The sequence below is a fragment of the Choristoneura fumiferana genome, chromosome Z (genome assembly GCF_025370935.1).
Source record: "Choristoneura fumiferana chromosome Z, NRCan_CFum_1, whole genome shotgun sequence".
Lineage (NCBI taxonomy): Eukaryota > Metazoa > Arthropoda > Insecta > Lepidoptera > Tortricidae > Choristoneura > Choristoneura fumiferana.
Window position 1 is genome coordinate 7736854 of NC_133472.1, and position 14155 is coordinate 7751008.

The 14155-nt window shown below is 35.0% G+C and overlaps 1 protein-coding gene across 9 annotated transcripts in view; it reads left to right on the plus strand.

Annotated features, from left to right (window-relative positions):
- The window catches only part of LOC141445385 (GTPase-activating Rap/Ran-GAP domain-like protein 3), a 324516-nt gene that overhangs the window by 250930 nt on the left and 59431 nt on the right, over window positions 1-14155 (plus strand). For 6 of the 9 annotated variants that reach the window (XR_012453318.1, XM_074111230.1, XM_074111249.1 and 3 more), the window contains one exon: window positions 8701-8779. Coding sequence is in view for 8 of the 9 variants with exons in the window: in XM_074111230.1 (XP_073967331.1) it covers window positions 8701-8779 (79 nt within the window). In the remaining variant the exon portion in view is untranslated. The remainder of the gene's footprint in view (window positions 1-8700; window positions 8780-14155) is intronic. The other 3 variants (XM_074111258.1, XM_074111265.1, XM_074111269.1) reach the window with 1 other exon arrangement.

Genomic DNA, 14155 nt, shown 5'->3' on the forward strand with positions numbered 1-14155 from the left:
CTTAGTACTCAGCTGCTTGTTTTAAGTTTTAAGAATAAAAATTGATAAAATTCTAGTTATTGGAAAGTATCTCAGTATTCATGTAGCTGGCGTATTTACTCGTACAGTTGAGGAAACTGAATCACGCGTATCAAGGTGGAACCTTTTCATAACCAATTTTGCTATGATTTCTTTGGCAGATGTATGGGATGTCAACATGAAATTATTAGCTTAGCACAAAGGTTCTCTGGCACGTGATTCAGTTTCCTTAGCTGTACATGCGACACTGTTGCGTGCGACACTTGAGAGCTGCGTGTTAATATTTCTGCTGTACTTCTAAATACTCGTACGCCAAACGACGCCCGGGTTTTTTGTTATCCATGATAAAACCTATTCCAGTAAATACGTCTCACCTCTAATCTACACTAGACAAATGCGGGTGCAAGCAACACAGCATGGTATTTAGCATGCATGGAACCGGCCAAATTTACATGCGTATACATGAAACGGGTCGCTGTTATATATGGAGCATACTATGAACAGAGGCAATGAACTGTAACAGTAGAGCGTACAGTCCACGGCGATAATGAGCTCTATTATCGTTCTTATTTCTGAGCAAGTGCGCACGTCAACAATGGTGACTTGTGTGCGCTACTGTACCCACGACGTTGATTTATTATTTAGCACCACACCTTATTTTGTGCCGTTTTCATTTTCAGCAAAACACGTTAGCTGAGCATAAATTATTATAGAGCATACATTTTGTCTAAACTGATATTATTAAGGGGAAAGATTTGACCTGATTTTTTTTAGCCTGTTAAGGTGTCCCACATCCCACTGCTGGGCAAAGGCCTCCTCTTTTTTCGCCCTTCGTCCTTATTTCACAAAAGAACACATGAACATAGTGTCTTCCCCTTAAGGAACTAAGAACTGCCAATGGACATTTTCTTAGATTAAATTCTGATTAGATAGTTTAAGTTAAAGATAAATTGCTTATTAGCCTAGATAGGCTAGATTGTAATGTAATAAAGCATTCGTCCTTATCGAGAGCATGCTCCACCACTAAGTAAAGACCTAAATATGTATGAAATCAAAAAATAAAAAAAATCTGGACCAATTCAACTAAAAAAGCTAGAATGTTGTTGGTTTACATTTAAACGTTGCGTGTTCGAGCTCGGTGCAGTAGTATTTACCTGGTAGTTGCAACTCATAAAATATGCAGAATGTTTCTTATCAACACTGCATCATTTCGCATCAAAGTATGACCCAATAAAAATAGTATATTTTCGTGATGTTGAACTAATATCGAAGCTATTTTATTACAATAAATATTTATAGGAATAATCACAGAGTGGGGATAAGGAAAATGATTTGACCACGACACGGCGCGATCAAAGAAACATAAAACAGTCAAGAGATCTTATCGTATCTCGTATTGATCACTGGAATTTATTTTACGTTGATGTTGGTTTTTAATTTATTAATAGGGTTATAAATAAATAATAATAATTTAAGTAAAAAAAACTCACTTTACATAATTTTTAACTTAAGAACTAAAACAAGTAAGAGAATTAAAAAAAAACAAGTGCTTGAACTAGGATTACCTGTGTTTCAGGCAAAAATACAAAATATATTGTGACGTCTCTATCTGTATGTATGAGAAACAAATAGGTTCATAAAGATTGAAAGAACTCAGGAAGCTACACTTAGTTTTTTTTTAATCATATCATCAGTTTTATCTTTTTCAAATTAAGAATCTTTTATAACCGTCGTAGGTTTTTTTTAATCAATTAATCCAGATTGAATTCGATGGCTATGCCTGTTTACTTGTTCTACATTATGTTTGCTAAACAACTGACTAAAAGCTGTTTCACTAGTTCTTGCATCGCATTATAAAATAACTTAGTACAAAATACAGCACAACATCATATCAAATTGATAATACACCGCTTTGGCTGACTCCGTCGAAATATGAATAAAAACCGAGCCGGGAAATCGTAGTAAACACGAATGGAATGTAATAAGCGAAGACGATGATGACATCATTTCAAGTGAGGTAAAAGTCGACGTGTCGTAATAAGTATCATTTGGGCGGGGGACGACATCGGCAAACAGGGGGGCTACTACGAAATTCGTAAACCGAAGTTCGTATCGTACAGTCCTTCTCACTCTTGTATTAAATAATATAAGCGTCAGCGGGACGGCAAGATACGAAGTTAGAATTTTTCACTTTGTTTTATAGGGCCAGGCACGACGCTGGCAACGTGTTCAGTCCGAGGGTTCCCGCTTCACGGAGAGTTATAACCATCCCTTACCGTGCCTCGCCTTAAAGGGAGAGGGACTAAGTTATTACGAGCTTTTTCTCTTGTAGAAGGTGGTTTAGTGGGTGCTTGGAACTCGTTATCCTAAAGATCTGTATCTTTCGGTATACATAAGTAAAACAGAACTGAACGATTGTGTATCGCGACTCGGCAATATTAATGTGACTATTGTCAAATAAATAAATAGTGGGTGCGTTAAAATAATCCTATAAGAGAGAGTGAGGACCGATTTCTGAAATAACATCACGAAAAAATACCATTTCAAAATGGTACAAATTTCTTTAATGCTTAATAAACCACTAAGTAATCGATTTTAGTGTTTCAAGTAAGTAAGTTTCACGATTAATTAGGGCTGTGATTTTGTACTACTCTATTCGTATTTAAATCATCAAATACTTTGCTCAATTTGGAAATTGTTTCACTCAATTATTATACAGTTGCGTTTGAGTGATGTGATTTCAAAAATCAGTCTCCTGAAATTAAGATAATATCAATCCACGTTAAGCCTGCGTGTGCCGTTTAACAATGCTGATGTTGCTTAACGTAGAGATTTAAACTTCTAAAGATTTATACTGAAACTTTTCTGGCAACTGGTACCGACTCTCACCAAGGTCATTTGATGGCGTGGATTGAATGAGTATGGGAGAATGTAGAACGCATAATTGTGTAAGTACATAAGAAAGATAATCCATATCCATTACACTCACTATTTCATTCTAACCTACTCGTTTTATTTTACGAGTATCGACAAAGTTGACTGTTGTGAGGAAAACTGTGGATTAATTACAAACTAAGCACTAAGCTGTTCTGGTTTTAATTGAAAAAAAGGAGTTAGTAAAACTTGCTGCTTCCTTGCTCGGTACTCAGGAGATTGCAACCGGGTCCAAAGCGAGAAAGTTACCTAACTCGAATGAGCGGAAAACAAATGCGTTTTACAATGATTAGAGTTGCTATAATACGAGTAGAGTACCTAGTAGAAAATTACACTTTTAATTCATGTTGTCATCTAGTCCACAATTTCACACAGCGGATTCCAGATTCAAATGGTACCTACTTTCGATTATCTGCTTTCAAAAAATTTAAATCGGCCAACTGGGCCACTGATGCTTTTGAGTCCTTTGTATTAGCACAGCGCCACCGGTCGTTATGTAATTAGCTTTTTTACCTAAAGAAAGAATAAAAATATTAATACGGCTTAAAACAAGCAAAGTTGCAACACGGTACACAATAAACGGTAACTTTTAAAATATTTTCGCGATTTTCGTAAAAGAGATTTTTTCACGGCAAAACCTAACTAAGCTACCACTTAAACTTAAACGGCCGTTGAACTTCTATTCAACACGTGCCAGTGCAGTATAAACAGTCATTTTAGGTAGGTACGTCTAAAACGTGTTTAACTTTTTTGTGTATTTATGTAATATAGTCTGCCGCGAAGTGGCCTAAAAATGTACGCAAAATAAAATCTCTTCTTCTTCTTATTTAAGAGTAACACTCTTGTCGGTGTAGCCGATAAATGGCTCTACTTCTTATTTTTCCTCAAAGCTGCCTCCTTGACCTCCTTATACGACATGTCGGCTACCTTCTCCTTTATTTGCTTTGTATAATCAATTTTTGGCCTCCCACTTTCGCTTCCCTTCCATTTTTCCTTCTAGGAGTAAGATGACATTAAATGACAAATTTTATGAACTCATCATATCGTACAAGATGACCAATCATTTTCCTCTCAGATTCTCTATTATTTTAATTAATGTTCTCTTCTCTTTCACTCTTTCCAAAACCACCTTCTTGGTGACTTTTCTGTCCAACTAATTATCTCCATCCTTCGCCAGCACCACACCTCGAATGCTTCTAAACTTTGCTTATCCTTTTGTGTCATGGTCCAGGTCTCACACCCATATAAGGCTATACTCCAGATAAATGATTTGATGATTTTTTTCTTAGTACCTATTCTTTAAAATATTTGATGTGAGTAAGTGTTTTTTTAAATGCTTGTTTTGCCATACCAAGGCCATACTTAATTTTGCTTTTAGATCTGGTGCGCATCTTGAATCTTTTGTAATGTCCTTGCCTAAATATTTTAAGCTCTTAACATTTTCTAGCGGAATATGGTCTATGAATATTGTTTGCTGCAGCGTGGTTCCTATTTTAGAGGCTGTAAGTATTTTGGTCTTGTCTACATTTATTTTCAAAGAGAAGTCCTTAAATGTGTTGTTCATTATACTACTAAGTAATATCTGCAAATCTTGGTGTGATTCTGCAACAGCTGCTATTTCATCCCCAAATATCATCAAATTTCACTCCTACTTCTGTTACTTCCTAAATTCCTTTTATAGCTGCGTCTATAAATACGTTAAATATTAATAGTGAGAGTGGACAACCCTGTCTAGCTCTTTGTCTGATTTTTGCTTTTCCTCTTTCTGTACCTATTTCAATTATAGTCTCCTGATGTTTGTATAACTCATGTATAATTTTTCTACCTCTGTAATCTAGTCCTATATCTCTGTGTCCTATATCCTTTAACACTCTCATAATTTTACTCCAGTCCAATTTATTCCAGACCATTTAATTCTTGCGAAATTAAGCTCAATGTCCTGTACTCTTCACATTTAAGGGTATTGCGTTTTTTGGGTAACGTTTTAGTGAGTTTAAAGTCAGTCGGTTTCTCTCCTGTGCTATACATAATTTTAATCAATTTCACTATACCCTCCTGCCTACCAAAGGTGCTTTTTTTGAATATATTTTTGAAACTTTCAAATTATATTGCTTAGTACTTAAGATATCCAGGAAAAATAGAGGAAAAAATCTCCGGCTTTTCGTACTAGTTTTTCACTATGTAGGTACTTTACAAAGGCCGTCAGTGTCCAATTATAATTATTTCTTATGTACTTTCCAAAGGAAGGATGTAGGCACGAGGATACTACACAGGCATATTCCCGTCATAAAATACTTTTATGCTTTATCAGTTGCAGAACTTGGCGTGTCGCAGTTAGTTTGAAGCTAGTTTCCTGCTGCAAACTGCACAGTTAATATTATGTCGTATTTAACTATGTGGAATGGCTTTTAATTGAGTGAAGTCCAGACTAACTCAATATCTCAATATGAAAGGCAAATTGTTATCGGAATTGTTTTTGATTGTTATTTATCCTTTTTCCTCGAAACCGAAATGGATTTTTAAATAAATACTAGTTGTTGCCCGCTACTTGGTCCGCGAAGAAGTATGATAAATAGTTTACGTCCTGTTCTCAGACCTACCAAATACACATAAAAAAATCATAAACATCGGTCAAGCCGTTTCGAAGGAGTTTGGTCACAAACATTTTTGACCCGAGAATTTTAAATATTAGATTACACAACGGATTAATACTATTATAGTTACGTTGTCTAAAGTTATAGATAGTACATAGGTAGTCGATAAAGTCCGGAGTATATCTGTGTCATACATACTTTAGCATACGATAAAACGCATACGATGAAACCAAAAATTAGTAGATATCCATTTAATTGTAATAATATATAGATAATACGGTATTAGAAAACTCCTTAATTTGCCATATCTTAATATTATTTTGAAAACATAGATATACAGATAGTGTTTAGCGAAGAGAAAATTTAAATCGGTTAAAAATTGGATTTATAGTGATTTTTTGAAAAATCTGTATACCTGTTTCTTTCTCAAACGCTTTTCTCTATGCAGCAAGTATGGCGGTGCTGGCGTGTGACGTCACATGCCAGTATGTCTTTTTCTGTCTAATCTTGAATTTCAAACCATTATAACGTTTTTATTTGTAAAGGTAGCTTAAAAATTGTTTCTCTATTCTATAACAGGCCTTGTGAATTTTTAATTTATAAAATATATACAAAATAGTCAAATACCGTATTCCCAAAAATTTGTTCTTCTAGCTTTCTGCTTGTACCTACAAATTTGTGCTTTTACCTACCTACATACCATACAGTTACAAACTGTTTCACTCCCAAAAATTATACCGTAGTCTTAATTTACGTTGAATGAAAAATACCTGTAGCAGAATTGCATGTCTCTATAATTAAAGGTTAAGGTTTTGGGAAATAGTGTGGGTTTTTTTTATCTGTGAACCCACTCTGAATTGGTTTATTCCAAATAGCAATCAGGTGTGAGTAATAAAGTCAATCTTTGTTCAGGACACCAAAAATATGTATTGTCAAGTGTAAAAATATTCAAAGTTTCAAAAATATTGTACCACAGACTCTTATTCCGATGCAATAAGGGCGTAGTAACATATTTTTAAATAGATACTTATTTTTGCACTTGACTGTACATCATAAGAGAGCCGAGACAAAAACTAGGCTTGCTGGTGAGCAGACCAGGTAAACAAACGATTAACATGGCAACGTATTAAACGTAACGTAGCCACAAAACAACGTTTTATAAAACTCCTTCGTAAGCATGTTTTACTTCTTAGATTAAGTGGGGTATAAGCAGCCTCGGAGTAGCTACTTTAAAATTACTTTGAAGATTCCCACCAGCAAAACATTAAAGATTTTCTCGCATTGCGCATAATAAAACCAGGACAGGTGTAATTTCGAAATTATTTCAATCATTAATTAGAAAAAAATCATGATTTTTAAAGATTAATTTTATTGTTAATAGTTATAATAGCATTTTGATATCACAGTACTACGTAGAGTTTACCCGCGGCTTCGCACACGTAAACTATTCGATCTGGTAGTTACAATTATAATTCCGGTATTTTACAAAATTCCATTGGGAAATCCAAAAATTTATATATCGTAGTCTTCATTGAGGTTATGTTAAGAACAACTGTACAAAATTCGATGACTCTAAACCCAGTGGTTGAAATTGCAAGATTTTATCACTATCCCGTGAGAATATCGGAATAAAATTAGACTATGTTTTATTCCAGACGTCCAGCTACCTACATACCTAATTTCATGACTAGCTGGCGTGAATGGATTTAAACGAACGAAAGTAATATCATGTATCCTCGTGCCTACATCCTTCCTTTGGAAAGGACATAAGAAATAATTATAATTAGACACTGACGGCCTTTGTAAAGTACATAGTGAAAAACTGGTAGAAAAAGCCGGAGATTTTTTCCTCTATTTTTCCTGGACATCTTAAGTTCTAAGCAATATAATTTGAAAGTTTCAAAAAAATATTCCAAAAAAGTACCTTTGGTACGCAGGATTTGTAGTTTGTGAGATCAAACTTCCAACATTTGACATAATTTGTCTGTTGAAGTTTGTAGTGATGACACTAAGACGTATCTTTTATCGCATCTAGCGATTATTAACTAATTGGTCGAATAGATCTTACATCCGATTTTTGTATATTAAATTTAGCCTCTATATATATATATATTCAACAAGTCAAATAATTAGCACAAAGTCCAAAAAAACATGCCGTATTTTGTATTGTTCTATATATAATATTGCAACCTTTTTTCACATCGTATTTCATTTTTTTGTCATCTTGCTTTGGTGTTAAATGTGTCTTTATAGTAATTATATAACAATATAATCGATTTTTACCAACTTACGGAAATGTTATATAAATCGAAACGACAGACTCAGTCACAACACTGCTTTAAAAAAAAGACATAATAGGTAACGGTTTACGTGATAACATCGTAAAATATTCAATAACCATGATTTAAAAAAATAATAATAATAAGTTATGTTTAAGAAAAGCGAAATATTGGTTTTAAATATTTGACAAGTGCTAATATTGTTGCGGGTTTTTTTTAAGTATAGTTTCAATTGAACGCGCGCGTTGCCTTCTATGGGCGTTGATATGTGTCAAATGTTGGAAGTTAGATCTCTCAAACTATAGACATTTTTGTAGGAAAATGAAAGATGCACTTTGACATTTGTGTGGAGTGTACTCAAAGAACACATTCAGGTAGCCCACAGATACAAAATTGAAAATAAAATTGATTGTGTTTGATTGTCAAAATTGATGTTCCCTTGAGATCGATCAGGAACGTAAAATCCTAAAATCTCAACCGTTAAGACAGGGAATTTTGCTCGGATGATCTTCTTAATTAATAGGTTAATGAAAATAAGAAGTAGACGTGAATGGTTAAAAAGTAGTAAATTAACTATTTCTATTATTAATTTCATATTATAATGGTACTGTCGTTCTGGTGCTTATTGTGGTTCAATCAGTTTAAGTTCTTTTTTTCACTTTTCGGTGTAATAAGCTTTGAAATTCAAACTACATGATCACGTTAAAAATCAAATGACATTAAAAATTACTTTTTTTACAAAATGTTTGGTATTTGGTAGGTACGAAAATGTAATTTGCTCGTACAGTAAGCAAAAAAATCTTTTATTAAAAACAAACATTTTTAATAATAAGTTACTCCTTATTCATACTTAATTAACTTTGTTTTGTTCGCAGCTCATCGGCCAGCGAGCTGATTTCCAGGCGCGGCGTGTTCTCCCGCAGACAGTATGGATCCGTAGAACAAGTAAGCATTGTAAGCACGTTCATTTACTAGACTCAAGTCTAAAGCCTTGGCAAACTGCGTCGGTTATTGAATCATACAAAAAAATCTATAATATAGTGACTGTATCAATATAAGACATCTCTATTTTTTGTGAATAGCAACATTTCTTTATTATTATATTTATTCCTAAGCGCAGTGTTTAGATTCATCCAATGATCGAAATAGTAATTTTTCTTTTCAGGGTTCCGTAGTCAACTAGGAACCCTTATAGTTTCGCCATGTCTGTCCGTCTGTCTGTCTGTCTAAGCTCAGGGACCGTTAGTACTAAACATTTTTTAGGGTACCTCCCATAGACGTAGAGTGGGGTTGTTTTTTTTTCTCGACTAACCCTATAATCGTAGTGTGGGGCATCTTAGGTCTTTTAAAACCATTACGGGGTTTCCACGACGATTTTTAGATTCAGTGGTCTGTTTGCAAAATATTTAACTTTTAAGTGCAAATTTTCATTAATACCGCCACCCCCTAAATCAAATTGTTTGGTGGAAAAATTGGAAAAAAATCAGAATGGTAAAACTTAAATACTGGCCACTTAAAAAAAACCTCCTATTGATTATCGTCTCATTAGAGCCACCCGGCGCCCGACCAGCACCGCCTCGACTTTCGGCGTCCACTCGTTGTCGACAGGTGGTCCACGGGTGGACGCCGCGTTAACTACAAGTGGACCTCGCGTGGTCAACGAGTGAACGTCGCGTGGTCAACGAGTGGACGAGTGGATTTTTTTAACCTAATAAAATGTAAGTGGCCAGTATTTAGTATGCAACATGCACGTTTCTCTAAAGAGGTTTCAATCATTCCGCTTTAATTTTATAGTTAAATTACAAAAATACATAAATACTTTCAACGAAAATTGGTTTCAACATGATCGGATATACCGTTTTTGAGTTATTGCCGCAAAACTGCGCTTTTCAACACAAGGGCGTAAGTGCCGTGAAGATACGCTCTTTTTCTGGTAATAGATTTTAAGACTGTAGTAACTGTTTTAATTGTGTTATCTATGCGTGCTTAATCTTACGTGTCGCTTGGAGGTTTAAAAATATTTCAATTGGTTTCAACATGATTATAGTTTTTTTATTGCCGCAAACTGCGCTTTTCAAGGCGTTGCCGTGAAGATACGCTCTTTTTTGGTAATAGAACATTGTTTTAATTGTGTTATAGCCATAATATGTTTTGTTTTTCGTAATGGCTACGGAACCCTTCTTAGGCGTGTCCGACACGCTCTTGGCCGGTCATGTATATAATTGCTTTTAGAAGAGAAACTTATTTCAACGCTAGAAAATAGTATTTTGTACGCCTATAATAAACTATGTAGAAAAAATGGCAAAAACGGAACCCTTATAGTTTCCCCATGACTGTCTGTCTGTCCTCGTGGGGTATCGTTGGATAGGTCTCAAACCATTAGGGGGTTGCTAAAACGATTTTTCGAATTTGCTTAGAAAGCTAAAGTGCAATTTTGCACGAATATTATGTAAACTATGAACCCCAAAAATGAAAATCGACAAAATGGTACAATAAAAAAATCAAAAAAAGAAATCAAACTTACAAGGATATAACGGTTAAGTAATTATTAGTAGTTTAAGAGTAAATACCAGCCTAAGGTATAAAATATACCTAAACTTGGAATATTCTGTACAAAATACGAAATCCTTAGAAAATATTAATACTTCATTTTTTCGTAATAGCTACGGAACCCTGTTTCGGGCGTGTCCGACACGCTCTTGGCCGGTTTTTTTTTACCTTAAAACTCTCAATAACATATTAGTCTCGCCTAATGGAGGCACAAAGGTGATGATTTTTTCTGGGTCCCTTACCGCCCCCCTCTAGGCCTTCAGCGCCCACAAGGGGGCATTATCGTCCACTTTGGGAAAGACTGATGGAAAATAGTAAGACCAGAGATTGAACGTCATTAAAATCGACTTAGTTTGATACGGACTTTAGTACTTAGGACTTAGCAAGACCAGTATTACAGCAAACTCTTCAACAATATCTGGCCATCAGGGGACTTATTTATGAAATCACGAGTGCGGTTAATGTCCACCTATCGTCAAACCAGAAAAAACGACACCAATGTAAAACCTGATACTTCGTGCCCTCTTGTGGCAAATTGTGTATATGAGGGCATGTTTGTGAGATCCTACATTCTGAGTACCTACATTAACCGCTCTCTATTTAATAATACCATTTTGAAATTGGTAAAAAACTACCAGGGGTGTTGCAGCCGAAACCGTACCATAACACGCTTATTTCTTTTTTTCATTACTCGATTAATGTTACTTAGGTAGGTAGTAGGTGGTATAAGTATTTAAATTATTTCGGAATATTTCAGCATTTAGTTTTACTGAATACCATGAACCTTTGTTTTTCCAATGTAATTTTTGATTCCAAATATAGCCACGTTTCTGACGTAGTCGTAAGGTACATTTTTTATTTAAACATTTGCCGATACAATTAAAACAATTAAAAAGTCATGATTGGTTATTTGGAGTCTTTTTGTATTTTTTATTTCAACTCCAAATTTGTTACTTTTACGTGCTGCTGCATAAGTAGCGTAGTAGAAATAAGCAACCTGAGATATGTATGCATAGGAAAAATTCGTGTCTAAATTCCTGTCCAGTGGTGGTGTAGGGGTACAGCACGGATTGCTGAGGACCTGGGTTCGATTCCCAGCGCTGGTCTCTTTTTCTGGTTTTTCTGTGCATTCATGTCTCAGTTTGTATTTTCGATATAATTAAAAAGTCGTTCAGTGAAACTAACCCAACCATTAAGTATCTGAAATATTTGGGAATAATGCAAAAACACCTTCTACTTATATAATTGATGTTCTCCTTCCTCTCTCTCACTCTCTCTTTGGGTTGCCTAAAGGAAAGGAAATGTTCACTTAACGTTATTGTATATCGTGAAGTCGAAATTAACTCTCGATTAACTTACAATTTGTGTACATACGGGATGTATTATTTCAAACTGTTTATTTCCGACTCTCGATTTAGAAGTCAAGGGAATTGTATTTGTATACAGAGTGGGCGCTGCATTTTATTTCCTAATCTTTATCCTTGCCTATCAACAAGGAATTGTTAATTAGGTAGAAATGTGTAGGACAAAATTTCGTTATACCAATTAATGTCAAACTCAGAAATTTTTTAATTGAATCTTATACCAAGAAACGTCTTACAGATCTAAAGCTTTCATAGAAATTTTATTTTTGACGACAGGTACCTACGGTAAAGCCACTAGTCATGAATAAGAACCAATAATTAATTTTTATTTCCATGAACTCAACTTTACTTATTTCCTACCTACGGCAAAGCCAAAAACATGGATAATAAGAAAAGAAACAAGAAAGATTTATTTGGTTCCATCAGTAACACCAGCATACAGTAATCAGAGGGTCACCGACGGTGCTGGCTGAAAATCAGCGCTGGGGCGTTTTTAACGTCTCAGCATTATGCTGAGCTAGTGTCCGATTTACAACCGCAATGACACATATCTTACTACCTATATATGCTGTCGCACTTAATAATATTGTTGTGTCTTGTGTAGTGTTGTCTATTGCTGTGTTGTGATCAAATGTATTTCTTTCTTTCTTTTAATAAATCTAAAACACTAAAACTAACAATAAAAACTAAAACACACGTAATGTACAGCAACGCTGGTAATGTGGTAATGGTAACGGCTGATAATGATTTTATTTACGTACCTTTTTTAAACTAATAACACTAATATTCAGTTAAGCTGATCATAACTAGTTTATGAATACTCGTAGTGAGCTATTATAAGTACCTAATGGAATCCGTGTTCCACTACTGAGTACTACTGTGCTTAACATGTTCATGATTGGTGCCGTCACCCTACGAGTACTTCGTTTTACACCTCTCCTGTCCTAATGCAAAATCCCTTAATTTTGGTAGTCTACGGGCAGCAGGGTTCACTTGGTTAGATACATTTCTTGTTTGTGTACTGTGTAGTGAGCGACTGTTACCACAAGGCCGTGGTTTGTTTGTTCTTCTGTGCAGCATTAAGTCTAACAATTAATGAATATCATAATCTCAATGAAGCCGACATCTTTATGAAGCTCGCCAAAATCCGTAAAGCGACAAATAGTGCGCACCACCAATTCGAGAGATACCTAGTTTTTTTTAAGGCGAACAGAGTCTGTTATTTTTTGTTATGTCTATATCACAATTTACATTTATTTTGCAAAAATCGAGCAAAACCGTACCAATATTATATCCTCCAAATTTTTGTTGTGTGTGGCTGACAGAGGCCCTTTTTACAAACCAAGGCGCGCAGTAAAAAATTTGCGCCAATCAGCCACCGACAGCCAGGAGGATGTCAAATAATTATTTTCCATCCAAAATACTTGTACACGTGTCGCTTGTAGCCCGTGTTGCGTTTTATTCCTCTTTTATTCGTTTTGAGGTCGCTTCACGTCCTTCCGTATACACCACAGGTATACACATAGTCAACGGTCAAGTGTTAGGGACAAGCCTTTTGTTATTAAATAATGGGCAATAATTCCAGTGCCGGCCTCCATCAGGCGTGACACGGCTCAATAATGTTTGATTATGCCGTAATAGTGCAGCGATGCAAACACGGTGACGCTTGCAAATGGTGCCAATTCACTTTGCGTTTGTACGCAGAGTTTGCAATATGACAAGTTTATAATAATTAACTTGCCGTGTTAGTACATTATGAAATTGTGAATATTGATACTGCCTAGCTGTGTTTGTTTAGTAACATAGAAAACGGATTGTAGGTAGGTACCTAACAAAAAACTAAAGAAACAGAATCACATATTAAATTTGTTCTGTAAAATTCTTTAGATCGTAACTGTTGACGGCTTATTGACTTGACCTTAGATGAAGGATTTAATTTTTGCATATATTTATATTTAAAGAAAAAAAGCATAAAAATAATAGAAGCGTGGGTCAAATCTGGGAAGTCGAATTCTTTTATTGTTAGGCTCTGTTATGCTTAATTGTTTCGTACCTAAATAACTTTAATTAGGGCTAGTTAAGTATGTTTTTTCTATGTTTGTTCAAATTTAAAACTCAAATTCAAATAAATTTGTGTTAGCTTGGATGATGAATCCTACTTCCTACTAGTTTATTATAAACTCGTCATTTTGTGTGCGCGTGCGTGCGCATGTGTCTTTGTCACTCCTTTACTGTGTGTGATGTGCTGTATAGATAGCTAGAAATCTAGAATAACACATAAGTGTGCTACTATTTATCCCGATATTTCTACGGAATCTACGCAAAAGCCCAAAATGTTAATCACTGAGTCTAGAGATGTGAAACATTGTAAACGTGTTTGTCGTACAACTTAAATTAAGACCACTATGTAATTTTT